This window comes from Nicotiana tomentosiformis, chromosome 11 (genome assembly GCF_000390325.3).
Source record: "Nicotiana tomentosiformis chromosome 11, ASM39032v3, whole genome shotgun sequence".
NCBI lineage: Eukaryota > Viridiplantae > Streptophyta > Magnoliopsida > Solanales > Solanaceae > Nicotiana > Nicotiana tomentosiformis.
Genome location: NC_090822.1, coordinates 50,030,331 through 50,047,125, shown reverse-complemented (window position 1 = coordinate 50,047,125; position 16,795 = coordinate 50,030,331). Strand labels below are relative to the sequence as shown.

Below are 16,795 nucleotides of genomic sequence, written 5' to 3'. Positions count from 1 at the left end.
AAAGGAACACCCTTAGAATAAACTGTACAAATGATACATAATTCATAGGGAACAATTTCGTAGAATCGATTACATAGCTATTCAAACAAATTAGGGTACTTCTTCTTCATTTCTTCCTTGGCCTCCCAGGTGGCCTCTTTAATTTGTTGGTTTCGCCATAGTACTTTCACGGAGGCAATTTCTCTATTTCTCAACTTTCAAACTTTCCTATCAGGAATGGCAACTGGAATTTCTTCATAAGTCAATTCCTCATTAACCTCAATAGTCTCAACTGGAACAACAAGCGAACATGACCATCCTCATTAACCTCAATATTCTCAACCACCTTCTTCAACATGGATACGTGAAACACTGGGTGCACTAAGGACATCTCTGGAGGTAGTTCTAGCCTTTAAGCCATATGACCATCCTTTGAATGATTCTGTACGGTCCGACATACCTCAGACTCAATTTCCCTTTCTTACCAAACCGCATTATACCCTTCATGGGGGAAACCTTCAAGAATACCCAATCGTCCTCTTTGAACTCCAAATCCCTACAACGCATATCCGAATAGGACTTTTGACGACTCTGAGTGGTTTTCAACCATTCCATAATGATCTTAACCTTCTCCAAAGCCTGATGCATGAGGTCTGGCCATATAAACTTTTCTCCCCCAATCTCGAACCATCCAATGGGGGATCTACATCTCCTACTGTATAAGCCTCAAACGGTGCCATCTGAATGCTAGCATGATAACTGTTGTCATAGGAAAATTCTACGAATGGAAAATGATCATCCCAGCTATACTTGAAGATAATAACACAAGTGTGCAACATATCCTCAAGCGTCTGAATAGTCTGCTCTGCCTACCCGTCAGTCTGCGGGTGAAAGGTTGTACTAAGATTCACCTGAGTACCCAAAACTTGCTGAAATTTCTCCCAAACAATAGCCGTGAACTGTGCCCTTCGATGTGAGATAATAGAAACTGGAGTGCCATACAACCTGACTATTTCCTTAATATACAGCTGAGCATACTGTTCTGCTATGTCGGTAGCCATAATAGGTAAGAAGTGAGATGATTTCATGAGTCGATCCACAATCACCCAAATCGAGTCGAACTTGCGAGGAGTGCGAGGTAGTCCTATCACAAATTCCATATTGATCATCTCCCACTTCTACATCGGAATCTCGATGTTTTGTGCCAACCCACCAGGCCTTTGGTGTTCGGCCTTTACTTGTTGACAATTTGGACATCTTGCCACGAAGTCTGATACATCCCGTTTCTTATCATTCCACCAGTAGATTTCCTTAAGGTCATTGTACATCTTTGAAGAGCCTGGGTGCAGGAATACCTAGAAGTGTAAGCCTCGATCGTGATTCTTTCCCGGAGACCATCTATATTTGGAACACATAGTCGCCCTTGGTACCTTAGAGTACCATCATCCATGCCAAGAGAAAAGGTCGTGGTCTTATGTTTTTGAATCCCCTTCTTCAATTGTACCAACAATGGGTCGTTGTATTGCTTCTCCTTGACCTCCACCACAAGTGACAATTCAGCATTATTTTGCATAATCACTCCTCCTTCATTAGAGTCCACAAGACAAACTCCCAAACTAGCCAACCGATGAACCTCCTTGGCCAACAACCTTTGATATGCCTCTAAGTGAGCCAAAGTGCCCATGGATTTCCGGCTAAGAGCATCCTCCACAATATTAGCCTTCCCCGGATGATATAGAATATCGATGCCATAATCTTTGAGTAACTCAAGCCATCTTCTCTTCCTTAGATTCAATTCCTTATGCTTGAAAATGTATTGAAGGCTCTTATGGTCCGTGAATATATCCACATGGACCCCATACAGATAATGACGCCAAATCTTCAATGCAAATACCACCGCTGCAAGTTCTAAGTCACGTGTTGGATAGTTCTTTTCATGATTCTTGAGTTGCCTAGAAGCATAAGCTATTACCTTGCCATGTTACATTAATACCCACCCAAGTCCGATCCTTAAAGCATCACAATATACCACAAACCCATTTGTGCCTTATGGTAGGGTCAACACCGATGTCGTAGTCAATCTCAATTTCAACTCTTGGAAGCTTCTTTCACAAGCATCTAACCATTGGAACTTAACCGCCTTCTACGTCAATTTAGTCAACGGGGAGGTAAGAGTAGAGAACCCCCCACAAATTTCCTATAATACCCCGCTAAGCCCAAGAAACTGCGAATCTCTATTGGAATTGTAGATCTAGGCCAATTCTTCACAGCTGCAAGGATCAACCTTAATTCCTTCTCTAGAGATGACATGACTCAAGAACGTGACAGATTTAAGCCAAAATTCACATTTCGAAAACTTCGCATACAACTTGTGCTGATATAGAGTCTGTAGAACTGCCCTAAGACGATCGGCATGGTCTACTCGACTTCGTGAATATACAAGGATATCGTCAATAAACACTATCACGAAGGAGTCAATAAAAGGCTTGAAGACTCGATTCATAAGATCCATGAAAGCTGACGGGGCATTTTTTAACCCAAAAGACATTATCAAGAATTCAAAGTGCCCATACCGGGTCCTGAAAGCTGTTTTTGGAATATCCTTCTCCCTGATCTTCAATTGGTGATACCCGGATCTTAAATAAATCTTGGAAAAGTACTTAGCACCCTGCAATTGGTCAAAAAAGTCGTCTATCCTTGGCAGTGGGTACTTATTTTTTTATTGTGACCTTGTTGAGCTGCTGATAATCAATACACATCCTTAGTGACCTATCTTTCATTCTTACAAAGAGAACCGGTGCACCCCAAGGCGACACACTCGGCAAGATGAAACCCTTCTCTAGCAAATCCTTCAATTCTTCCTTTAGCTCCTTCAATTCTGTCGGTGCCATTCTGTAGGGTGGAATAAATATAGGTTGCATGCCCGGCATCACATCAATCCAAAAATCAATCTCCATGTCTGGTAGAATCCCAGGGAGCTCATCAGGAAAGACCTCCGAAAATTCATTCGCAACTGGCACGAACTCAAGTGTAGGTGCCTCAACATCGGTGTCTGTAACCCGGACCAAATGGTAAATGCACCCCTTATTGATCATCTTTGTGGCCTTAAGGTAAGAAATAAACCTACCCTTAGGCACCATATCGTCCCCCTTCCATTCAATCACTCACCCTTTTGGAAATTCAAATCTAACGGTTCTGGTTCGACAATCAAGCTTAGCGAAACATGAATAAAGCCAGTCCATTCCCATTATTACATCAAAATCAACCATCCCCAATTCAATGAGATCTTCCATGGTGTCCTGACCATGCACTCTGACAATACAATCCCTATAAACCCGCTCGACCATAATAGACTCACCAACCGGAGTGGATACAGAGAACGGATCATGAAGTTGTTACGGTTCTATCCCAAATTCCATAGCAACATATGGAGTGACATAGGACAAAGTAGAACCAGGATCAATAAGAGACACACATCATGAGATTGGACAGTCAATATACCTGTGACAACATCTAGAGAAGCCTCTGAACTCTAGCGACCATTCATAGCATAGAATTGGGAGGGTCCTCCCGAACTCTGTGTACCACCCCTAGCTACACCATGCCCTGCGGGTGCTGAAGTGCCTCGAGCTGGAGGAGGTGTTGTGGATGTAGTAGCTGCAGAACTGGCTAGTTGTGCCACACCCCTGCCCATACCCTAGCGTTGCGAATGGCAGTCCCTCTGAATGTTACCCCTCAATCCACACTCGTAGCATATGGGTAGGTCCATGTAGTAAATTCCCAAGTACATCTTTCCACGCCTAGGGAATGGGGGCCTCCGCTGCTGCTGGAATCTCCCACCAGACCGACCCTGCTGGTAGGATCCCCTATTGCCCTGACCGGGCCTAAAACGACTCTACTGCTGCTGACTGGGCCCTGATGGTGGTACACTGACTGAAGACTTAGCAAAAGATTGGGATGGCCCTGATGACCCTCCCCTGAATACCGACCTACCACCACCACTAAATGAACCACCAGAGTTTCCCGCGGACCGGGCCTTACTGCTACCCTCTCGCTCCATTCTATTCTTCAACTTACGGTTCTCTGTAGCTTAAGCAAATTCCACCATCTTCCCATAGTTCATATCAGAATTTAAGGTAGTTGTAGTGGCCTCATTGATAACCAAGGGACTAAGGCCCTGTACAAATCGGCACACTCTAGCCTTCATAGTGTGCAACATGTATATAGCATACTTGGACAGGTGCGCGAATCTCATATGGTACTCCTACACACTCAGGCTACCTCACCTTAAGCTCCCAAACTCAGTAGCATGGGATGCCTTAGTCTCGGCAGGCAAGAAATAATCAATGAAGGCATCTGCGAACTCACTCCACCTCGCCGGAGGGCTCTTCTTCTCATGGGAGTCCTCCCACAATTCAAACCAAGAATATGCCATCTCCTTCAGGCGGTAGGAAGCCAACTCCACTGCTTCCGTCTCAGTAGCACGCATAACCCGAAGGGTCTTGTGCATCTCATACATAACGTTCTGGGGGTCCCCCTCATCAGGATTAGTACCCGTGAACACTGTAGGTGCTAACTGAAGAAACTTGTTCACCCTGGAACTAGTAGATTTCCCTGGCTGACTGGAAGAAGTAGGCGCAAAGTTTGATTTCTGAGGTGCTCTCACCACTTAATCTGGTGGCGTGGTGACATTAAACACTTCCCCTAGTGATTGGTTATTTCATTCCCTTCTCGATGCCTCGAACCCGTGGGTTACTCATATGGAAAATGAGGCATGGTGAGGAATTTAGTTTCCTATCTTGAGCTCTATCGCAAGATCAGGAGTATCAAAGAAGTGTGAATTCCTAAATGGCCATGTAGCCTCCTCATTATAGATGTGGTCGACAACACACCGATAAGAAGGACTCTACTAGACACGGCTCCAAGATATCCTAGGACACTTTAAAACCTGGCTCTGATACCAAATTTGTCATGCCCCAAACTCGGGGAGCGCAACCGGCGCTCAACCGAGTGAACCCGACCGAGCAAGCCTATTAGATTTCCTTCTACCCAAACTCATCCATGAATAAACAGGAGTTATACTCCATTAATCAAACATTGAAAAGATTTTATTAACAACTTCCATTTCACTTCCATTAGCAGCTTCATTCATAACTTCCAAAATATTTCAAGTTTATAGATATGATGAAAAATATGTTTGCCAAATACCAACATTTCTAGTTCAATTCCCAACAGCGACTACCACCCACAACTTGTCTACGGAGCCTCTAAGTACAACAGAAGAGTAGTATGAAAGTGCCGGCAACAAGGCCCCGTCTATACCTCAAAACACAATGTACAACTCGAATGACATCAGGCCCAGAATAGAGTAGGGCTCACTAAAACCTACTGAATATAGAGCGACTGCTAACGAGGACCAAAGTTGTCCGCTGATGAACCACCTGCATCCATTAAAGATGCAACGCCCCCGGCAAAAGGGACGTTAGTACATATGGAATAGTACTAGTATGTAAAGCTAATTGTCCTCTTTCAAAATAGAATGCCAATGTAAGAAAGGGAAAATCGTGGAAACAATAATCAACAATCAATGATATTCAAATGCCAAGTTAAAACATAATAATTTCCAAAATATAAAGATAACACTGTGAAGTGATAATCAAAATATAATGATAATATTATTTTTGGTTGGGAGATCTTTAGCACCGATATATCACTGTTCATAGTATCACCTTTTACAATACCAATATTCACAATACTAATACCACCGTACTTTTAGCACGGAGTCCGATCACGACCCGATCGGTTAGGCCATCTCATTAGAGACATCAACCACAATCACTCTCCATACCAATACCACCGTACTCTTAGCACGGAGTCCGATCACGACTCGATCGGCTAGGCCATCTCATTAGAGACATCAACCACAATCACAATTTCAATTACAATTTTCAGCACAATCACCACCATATGTGCGGCATGGTGTCCGATCACGACCCGATCGGCTAGGCCGTCTCACCATAATACCTTGTGGATCGACATCATACTTTTCTATCAATCAACCTCATCCCAATTAAGACTCGGGTGAGGACTGTGGGTGGAGACTCAGAGCATTTCCCTGTGGTGATGGGGTTGCACCAGGGATCGGCTCTTAGCCCATTTTTGTTTGCCTTGGCAATGGATGTATTGTCGCGTCACATCCAAGGGGAGGTGCCTTAGTGCATGCTATTTGCCGATGATATAGTGTTGATTGATGAGACGTGTAGTGGAGTTAATGCGAGGTTGGAGGTTTGGAGACAGGCCTTGGAATCTAAAGGTTTCAAACTGAGTAGAACCAAGACAGAGTACTTGGAGTGCAAATTCAGTGATGGGACCCATGATGTAGACGTAGAGGTTAAGCTTGATGCTCAAGTTATCCCCAAGAGAGCGAGTTTTAAGTATCTCGGGTCTATTATTCAGGGTAACGGGGACATTGACGAAGATGTCGCGTATCGCATCGGAGCAAAATGGATGAAGTGGAGGCTCTCTTCCGGTGTTTTGTGTGGTAGGAATATGCTGCTAAAAGTTAAGGGTAAGTTTTATCGAGTGGTGGTTTGACCGGCTATGCTGTATGAGGCTTAGTGTTGGCCAGTCAAGAACTCCCACGTGCAGAAGATAAGAGTAGCAGAGATGAGGATGTTGAGATGGATGTGTGGGTGTACCAAGAGAGATAGGATTAAGAATGAAGTTATCCGGGATAGAGTGGGAGTAGCCTCCGTGGAGGACAAGATGCGGGAGTCGAGGTTGAGATGGTTCGGACATGTTAAGAGAAGAAGCATTGATGCTCCTGTCAGGAGGTGTGAGAGGTTGGCCATGGAGAGTTTGAGAAAAGGTCGAGGTAGGCCTAAGAAATAATTGGGAGAGGTAATTAGGCAGGACATGGCGCTGCTTCAGCTCACTGAGGACATGACCCTTGATAGGAGGGTGTGGAGGTCGAGGATTAAGGTAGAAGGTTATTGGGTAGTTTATAGTTGTTGACCGATAGTCTTAGTAGCATGCATGTCTCTTCATATTCTTAGATTTTTATTACGTTATGTGGTTTTGTTCGCCTCAGGTATTGTATTTTCCTGTTGTAATTATTGGGCACTACTTATCCTTTATCTCTCCCTTTTTCTTTTCTCTTCCATCTTTCTTCCTTCCTTGCTTTCCTCCTCTTCTTCTTGCACTTCCTGAGCCGAGGGTCTATTGAAAACAGCCTCTCTACCTGCATTAGGTAGGGGTAAGGTCTGCGTACAGACTACCCTCCCTAGACCTCACCTGTTGGGATCAAACTGGGTTAGTTATTGTTGTTGTTGTTAATCTCATCCCAATTAAGGGAAATAATTTTATCACATCAGTCTCATCCCAAATAAGGGAAATAATTTTATCACATCAGTCTCATCCCAAATAAGGGGAATAATTTTATCACATCAATATCATCCCAAATAAGGGGAATAATTTTATCGCATCAATATCATCCCAAATAAGGGGAATAATTTTATCACATCAATCTCATCCCAAATAAGGGGAATAATTTTATCACATCAATCTGATCCCAAATAAGGGGAATAATTCACAAAAATAACATAGGTACAAATGTATTTACCTCATCTTCTTTCACATTATATGAATCTCCACTAGTATTTTCAACCAATAGCAATAACAATATTCTCTTGGCTCTTTTGGCCATTCACAAGATTCTTTATTCAAGGCACGATGGCCGTATTTGATATTTCACACTTTCATTTCTTCCCTCTCATGTATCATCATCATAAATATCAACATATATACTATTCCGGAAATCACAACTTTAAGTTCATTAGAAATAAACAATTTAAGCACAATAGATTTCTTTTCAAGAAATGGAGTAAAATAATTGGCAATTGATGCGCAAGTTAAAATCATCAACAAGTAACACACCATTTATTCTTGAAATACTTTTCCCCAAAAAGGGCAATACACAATTTCCACTCACGAATATGTAAGAACGCAAAACACATTGAAAATACTCACAAATTATAGCATTTGTTAAAACATCCACATATGGGCATGATTTGAGTTCATAAGCTTTTAGGCAATTCTATTTTCGGAGTCAATTCAGAATAGTTGAATCAAGGCTCATTTCATAACTTTTCTCACATCATTTCATTTCATTGGCACTATTAGCCACAAGTATAACTTTCACTCTTGGCATGTTGGCCACACTTTATATCCCCAATTCACTTATTTCACTTCCAACCACCTTTATAGATTATCAACAATAAGACATTTCCAATCAAGACTTTAGGTACATATATGAGCAATTAATAGTCTTAATTAAATTGAGATTTTTCTCACAAAATTTGGCATCATAGCCTTCATTTGAACATGACTCAAAGACATAGCAATTTAATACACATAACATTCTTGAACACATTCCCAGAGGATAACATAATGTGATAGGAACATTCGTAACATGTTTTGAATACATAATTTTTGACACTTTGCTTATTCGGGACAATCAAATTTATTGGGAACATCTCGGAACATAGAATAAGGAACTTGAGACAATCATACTTGAAACTTACGGGAACATCATGGAATTCATTTCTAAAAGAGTATTTTAGCCAACATACCTCGCTTTGAGCTTTCCTTAAATTACTAGAACGTTCCGAAAATTCTAGCAATCCCAATCTGTTTTGAGACATAACAAAATTGAACACAAATTAGAAAGGTATTCATGATTTCAGCTCATTTGAGCATTTTATCAAACACTAGGTGTGCAAATTTGGTTACAAGGTTCTTCTACAAGATTTCCTTCATTCTACAACCTAATCTTTACTTATTTAAGCTCAACAATCTTCCCACAAACTTATTGGTACATGTATGTATAAATAATACTCTCATACCCAAGAATCATACTTCTAATCAACCATCTTCAACCCAAATTCGAAATTGAAAACTAGGGTATGGAACCTTACGTCTTAGATGAAGAATTTGTGAGATTTCCTTGTTGGATTTCAAAGCTTGGACAAGATATTGATGAACAAAGAATTTGAGCTTCTTTCTCTCTCTAGAACACTCTCACTTCTCTCTAAAATCATCAGATAATTACCCCAAAATAAGCCCCAAAGCCTATTTATCAAATTGGTTAAGGTTATGAAAATAGGAAAATGGACCCTCTGAAATCAGGTATGCGGTCGCACAATGGACCGCACAATTGGTATGCGGGTCGCACAATGGACCGCAAAATCGGTGCCCAAACCTAGGCTGCACTAGCTAGGTCTGCGACCATTTTGCGGTCGTATAACCACTTTTGCGATCGCATAATGACTTTTGCGATCGCATAATGATTCTGCGGTCGCACATCTGACCGCAAAATCACATTCTTCCAGCCTTTGGTAATTTGGTCATAACATCTTGTAGAAGTGTCCAAATGATAAACGGTTTGAAGCGTTAGAAATTAGACTCGAAGAACTTTAATTTGATAGGTCATCTATCACATAAATCCTTATATATATGTAGATACGCTGGTCCAAAGTTTGTTCTTGTGCGTACTCATTTGGAACTTTAGTCTATCATAAAATTTCCAACTTGACTTGGACTTAGGGCTCTCCTTAGACCCCACATCACTTATAATATGCCTCGTACACTTATTATCATATCTAATTGATATCCATCCTATTAATAGTCCTCGTCTTCACACAAAATAATATAATTAATGCACATCAACTTTCTTAATAGGGCTTAAGAACATCAAAAAATTTTGGGGTGTTACATTCTCCCCCACTTAAGAACATTCGTCCTCAAATGTTTCACAAGTCACTTCTAAGAATAGAGTTATCCTTCTACCTACAACCATTATACATAGGCACTTAACTACATCGATCTCATACTTCCTTTCCAAAATTTCAACTTACTTATGGCCCTTAAAATTTGACTATCTTTACAAATTTATAAACATTTCGGCAGAGTTGCCCCTGTAGATGGGCCTATCCACCTGTCAGAGAATCACCAAAATCACCCTATCAACACATTCACAACTCGACAAAGCATCACAATGTATATCAACAGTACTAATCTCAACATTACAGGTATTATATTATCAAAAGTGATATCTGGACATGAGCTGCAAATTTTTAAATCATAACACGTAGAAAGTACCTTTCAAATCACAACTACTTGCTATATAACCAAGGGAATACATTTTCTTTCCATAACACTTTCGGCCTTCAAGGTGACCTTCTCGACGCACAGAATTTTCCATAACACATTAACAGAGGCAATCTCAACTCCCAATCTTATCAAACAAGGATGACAAATAGATACCCCTCATAAGTCAATTATCTATTAACTTCACCTTAACTAGCTTCCACCGGAACGATAGATAAAGGATTTCCAACTACCTTCTTAGACATAGACACATGAAACACCGGGTACACGAAGTACAATAATAGGGAAATATCATATTCATATTTTGGCCTATTTCCTTCAAGATTTCATAAGGCCTAATGTGACTACACATACTTTACCTTTATTAACAATTCACATAGCATCCTTATGGAGAAAATATTGAGAATAACCCATTCACTTTATTCAACTCTAAATCTCTACGCCGAACACCCAAACTAAACCTTTGGCGACTTCCAACAATTAGTCTAAGATGTGCTAGCTTGAATATCACCATAAAATTTCCTGTCCAATATATTTGATCACAGGATGACGCTTCTTCTTTGACATGTGGCATATGGGAGGCATAATCGGAAGGATAAATACATTAGCGTCAGTTATTCTTGGAAGTCTATGAGTCATTAAAAGGAAAACAATAATTGTTTCATTCTATATGTGCCTTGTTTGGCAATAGTAGGCCTCAAAGAGAAATAGCCAAGTACGTGACACCAGTCATCTCATGGAGTGTAAGGAAAATCAGTTTAACTCGAAATGAGAATATTCTAGCACCCTGAATGTGATATGGGTTTCAAAATACATGATGTTTCATTATGCTCTCAACAATAACTAGCACAAGGAATCTATGCCACAAGCCCATGGGGATGAAAACGTAGTTGAACACTTGTGAGATTATTATCATTCTCACAACATAACCTTTGCTAATAGTTGATCCTATATGAGAGGACTAGAGATACGACGTATTCGTGAAAATCTCAAATTTCCCAGACACTTTTATACGGACGAGTGACCCCTTTCAATTGACGGCTACACATATAATAAGTATTGAGATATGCTCTCACGTTAGTAGACAGTGAAATAGATTCATGATAATGCTCACAAAGCAGTAAAATGACTGTTCCAATCATAGGAGCCACATACACACAAGAGAGAATTGCTCGAGATTGATCTCAACACTAGGCTATCTTATATTAGATATGATACCACATAGGTAAATATTATGACTGTGCATGCATAAGCACAAGTGAGCAGATGTTATCCATCTGAATCAAAATGTTCTATAAGAAATTCATTAGGTATAGTCCCTTGTTAAGAATTTAGGGAAGCAGTGGGAAGTACACATACAATAAAGAAATAATGCGGTGTTCAAAATGATGTACTAAGGAGTGACTTGCTTGATGACATTAGATTGATAGGGCAGTATCTTAATTGATACCCCTCTACTCCACATCCAAAACATACATTAGTACCATAGTGACAGACATACCCCCGAATGACATCTCATACACTTCACACAACGAGGATGGAGTACGCTAAACTGACTCTCCCCACTTACTTGATATTTACCCTTCTTGCATACATCATAAGAATTCCCCTTATCCTTCCTACAGGACCCGTGATGAAATTAACAATCTATGCAATAGATACTTGTATGGACTTTTGTAATTGCCCAAATCTACCACTCCCAACACGCTTCTGAGTATACTCACAACATGACGCAAAATATTTTTGCCTGCATATTGGGAAGACCGGGATGGGTGTATCTAACTTGAGGGCATTTGTTCTTCTTGTTCCCCCTCTTTCCACAACAATAACATATTTCAAGAATCATCCAACATAAACCGAGTGGCTAAACCTGAGTGGCTCTTCTTTCATACCAAACGTTCCGACTTATTGATTCCAATAATCCTTTTTCATTTCTTAGGTGCTCTCACCACATAATCTGGTAGCGTGGTGACATTACACACTTCCCCTAGCAATTGGTTCTTTCATTCCCTCCTCGATGCCTCGAACCCGTGGGTTACTCATATGGAAAATGAGGCATGGCGAGGAATTTAGTTTCCTATCTTGAGCTCTATCGCACGATCTGGAGTATCAAAGAAGTGTGAAATTCCTAAATGGCCATGTAGCCTCCTCAATATAGATATGGTCGACAACACACCGATAAGAAGGACTTTACTATACATGGCTCCGAAACATCCTAGGACACTTTAAACCTGGCTCTGATACCAAGTTTGTCACGCCCCAAACTCAGGGAGCGCAACCGGCGCTCATCCGAGTGAACCCGGCCAAGCAAGCCTGTTAGATTTTCTTCTACCCAAACTCATCCATGAATAAAGAGGAGATGTACTCCATTAATCAAGCATTGAAAAGATTTCATTAACAACTCCCATTTCACTTCCATTAGCAACTTCATTCAAAACTTCCAAAATATTTCAAGTTTATAGATATGATAAAAAAATATGTTTGCCAAATACCAACATTTCTAGTTCAATTCCCAACATCGACTACCATCCATAACTTGTCTACGGAGCCTCTAAGTACAACAAAAGAGTAGTATAGAAGTGTTGGCAATAAGTCTCCGACTATACCTCAAAACACAATGTACAACTCGAATGACATCAGGCCTGGAATAGAGTAGGGCTCACCAAAACCTGTTGAATAGAGAACGACTGCTAATGATGACACAAAGTTGCCCGTTGATGAACCACCTGCATCCATTAAAGATGCAGTACCCTCGGCAAAAGGGACGTTAGTACATACGGAATAGTACTTGTATGTAAAGTTAATTGTCCTCTTTTAAAATAGAATGGCAATGTAAGAAAGGGAAAACCGTGAAAACAACAATCAACAATCAATGATATTCAAATACCAAGTTAAAACATAATAATTTCCAAAATATGAAGATAACTCTGTGAAGTGATAATCAAAATATGATGATAATATTGTTTTTTGGGCGGGGATAGGTATCCATCCCTTCACATCCTAAGATAACGTTATGGGCTGGGATGAGTATCTATCCCTTTACACCCCAAGGTTAACCCTCTGATTTTCGGACGGGGATGAGTATCCTTCCCTTCACACCCTAAGATTAGCTCTCCGGTTCTCGGGCAGGGATGAGTATCTATCCCTTCACACCCTAAGATTGGCCCTCAAGTTTTAGGACAGGGATGAGTACCCATCCCTTCACACCCTAGGATTGTCGTCTTCATGCGTGGATTATCTCGTTAAACAAGAGCATATCCTTCTTGTTTGACCTAAAAAAAAGAAGGCGGCTGTCAAAGAAATTATTTCGATGTGGGAATGATTGAGAATCAGTTTTAGAAAAGGACTTAGGCATGTTAAGGCGGCAGAGGCTTGAGCTTTTCCTTGTCCAATTATATGACTAATAAAAAGAGATTTTGATCCTTCATCCGTATCACTTTAGCCGCAGTTGATGAAGTCAAACCCCACTAAAGTGTACAAAAAGCAATAATGCAGCAATTAACCAAACATTTGGAAGTGTTAAATTAAATACACTATGTTACGTGTGAGAATTTTAAATGCAAAGAGATGGGCGTGATTTTAAAGAGCAGAAGGAGCTTTTTAATTTAAAATAGTTTATTCATTAATTAAAAACTATTTAGGAAGCAATGCTCAATGAACTAGGTGGTTACAAATCCATGTGCTATGAGATAATTCAGTTGTATACAGAATGAATGGCTCTTAATCTCTTATTTGGAGGAAGTTTGTCCCCAAAAAAAGAGTGCAATTAAAATTTTATCGAGTTTAAATCCATAAGAAATTTGAATTTAATCTCAATTAAATATATTTTGGTCCAAATATATATTATGGGTTAATATAATTAGATTAATTATATAGGTTCAATATATGAGTTAAATAAATAAGTTCAAATCCATTAAGCTAGCCCATTTAGGTAGCTACAAGTGATGGGACCACTTCAATAAGTCAAAGATGCCATCTTCCTAGAGGCTCAGTTTGGTGACACGTGTCAAATGACGTGGCACGTCAAGTCAAATGGAAGAGCCAATAGGATCATGCCACATGTAAAAATAACAAGGCATGCCAAATCAAATTACAAGGCCAATGAAATTGCATCATATGTGCAAGTAATATGTTTTGGCCAATTAAATACGGTATTGTCACGCTTCAATCTGATTGGTTGAAAAGATTTTGTTCTCATCACAACTCTTCTCTTCCACAACTATAAATATGGGTCTTCATAACTCAGAAAGGACCACCAGAAGTCATAACAAGAAGCAAGAGAGAGCTCATGGATCAAACGCCGCAAATTTCTCTACAAGCTTTAAGTTTCAAGCAACCAAGTTCAAGTTCAAGAAATCAAATCCAAGCTTAAGAATGAAAAACATATCAAGGTTCAAGGAGTACGAGTTCAAATCAAATTTCGCGCTGGAAAAAAAGAATCAGAGGATTCATAGAGATTGTACACTCATATTACTTGAAACTAAATACTACGACTGTTGTAATATTTTTCGGTCTCGATTATTTTTTTGACACAATTTTATTATCTACATTCCCATCGCCACTCAATTTTGGAATCATATTATCATAGATATCTCCTCCCTTCCTACATCAAAACCATTAGTCATTGCTTCTTAAAGACCTCCGAGCCCCTCACCAAAATGAACTCTCCACATGGGATATCTTATTTCCTATCGCCCTATGGCACCTCTGGTTCAAAAGAAATAGAAACGCATTTCATAACTCTTCAAATAATTTATCTACTAGTCTGGTTTACATGGGCTCGTTAGAGCTTCAATATTCAACCGCAGCTATTATAGGCTCCCTTAATCAGCAATGCATCCCATGTTAAATGGTATCCTCCAACGGCATATCATTATAAGTTAAAATACTGATGGAGCCGTTAGAGACATCCAACAAAATATGGCATAGGCGGAGTCATAAAAAATGAGCATGGTCATTGGACAGTGGATTCCCGCAAATGCATGTTTTGATACGAATATACATATATGGAAATTCTAGCACTCAAACAGGGACTGCAGTTCGTACAGGAACACCACCTTCTAGAAATTGAAACAAATTCTATAGAGCTTACTATTTACCCGTAAAACAGTACGGTTGAATTTATACGTGATTTCTAAACAAGTGAATTAATTCGATCCTAAAATAATAGAATAATTGAAGAAATACACAATACTTAGCCTCGAAACGAAGATAAAATCGTAGAAATAGTAATTCCGGGAACAGAGCTTCCGTGCACAGCAGTAATGAAATCAAGGAATAAGAAGATAAAATTGTATAAAGCTTTGAATTGATTGTAGCATAAGTTTTTTCAGAAAAGTCGTCCACTTACAATGATAACATGGCTCACTATTTATAGTTGCACCTAGGGAACAAGGTCCTAGGATCATGTCCTTCTTTAATGTCAATTATGAGTGTCATTGATGAAGGCGTAACAGTGAACATAAATGACAAATTCTCTGTAACGGGCAGCGCACTAAATGCTGTAGAATATTCTCCATTAAATGTCACCGAACAGAGGGTATTTATTGCATCTTTATGAGTGTCATTCTTTCCGGTGACAAACGGGATAGTTGCCTTCGGTTCTAACTATCCCTCGCCTTAGGTTCCACATGTCACTCTCTTAAGCGGCCACTTAGCATAGCATATTTTACCCTATACAGATAGTCCTCCTGCTTTTCAATGACATAACTTTGTGTCACCGGGAAGTTGGTAGAAATACTCTTTTGGACGGGAATTACTATGATTCCTTTTGAAAAGCTTCTGACGGTTTAGTTGACGCACGTTACTCCGCATTTAATGCTCCGAACACGCGTCATCCCACAATTCAGCATAACTTTTGCCGGTATCAAGGTAATTATGGCCACGAATTTAGCCGCCTAAACCTTTACTTATACGCATCAACCTTCTTCGATCATACTCCATAGCTCTCCAAACTCTCTAAAACTCTCTTTATTCAACTTGTATCATGTTCTTCAACAAAACTTTTCCTTTATCCATAACACATAATGGCTTCTTCTTCTTCAAAGAACACTAGTTCTCCAAAGAACAAGAACAAAGCCGAGGACGTTGCTCCTCCAACAGTGGGCACCATCATCCCTAGAAGTCTTGTTACAACAAAAGACTTCGAAGAGAAATTACCTTCAGCTAACTCTCCTACATGGGTCGTTAGCTGGTATCATTTTTCCATCCGCCCTTCCAGCATTCTTGTTGTGAAGAAAGATTGCCGCTGCCAAGATTTGGACATTATTGCTCCTCATCAAACAGAGTGAGTAACCCAACACAGGGAGGGTATTACATACTTTTACACGTATCCCTTTACTTTGGGAGCATTTTCTTTGAGTGGAGAGCTTGACTCAATTATTGCGGAGTTCTGCCTCCGCTACCAGGTGTGTTTGGTACAAGTAAGTCCTTCTGTGTGGAGGACGGTTGCTTGTCTTCGACGTTTGTTCCAAGAGAGGGGAGAGGAGCTATCCTTAGCTCATGTGATGAAATCTCTATTCTCCCAAAATCTTCCGCGAGGGAATGATAAACTTCAGCAAACGCGGCCACCATGCTCTATTATCTAGCATGGATGATGACAACGACCGTGGATGGATGGAAAGGTTCATTGCATTTGCCACCAATGATA

At 40.2% G+C, this 16,795-nt stretch overlaps 1 protein-coding gene across 1 annotated transcript; it reads left to right on the top strand.

Moving 5' to 3' along the window:
- Positions 1-6,198: 6,198 nt before the first annotated feature.
- On the top strand, positions 6,199-15,706 carry LOC138901425 (uncharacterized). The gene is made up of 2 exons (XM_070189186.1): positions 6,199-6,547; positions 15,594-15,706. Exons 1-2 carry the CDS (start codon positions 6,199-6,201, stop codon positions 15,704-15,706), a joined length of 462 nt encoding a protein of 153 aa, XP_070045287.1.
- Positions 15,707-16,795: the final 1,089 nt, after the last annotated feature.

Excerpts from the sequence above, each read along its gene's own strand:
- LOC138901425 (XM_070189186.1), top strand. The coding sequence starts at position 6,199 with ATGCTATTTGCCGATGATATAGTGTTGATTGATGAGACGTGTAGTGGA. Across the intron at positions 6,548-15,593 it reads TATGCTGCTAAAAGTTAAGG|GCGTAACAGTGAACATAAAT; the intron begins GTAAGTTTTATC and ends TCATTGATGAAG.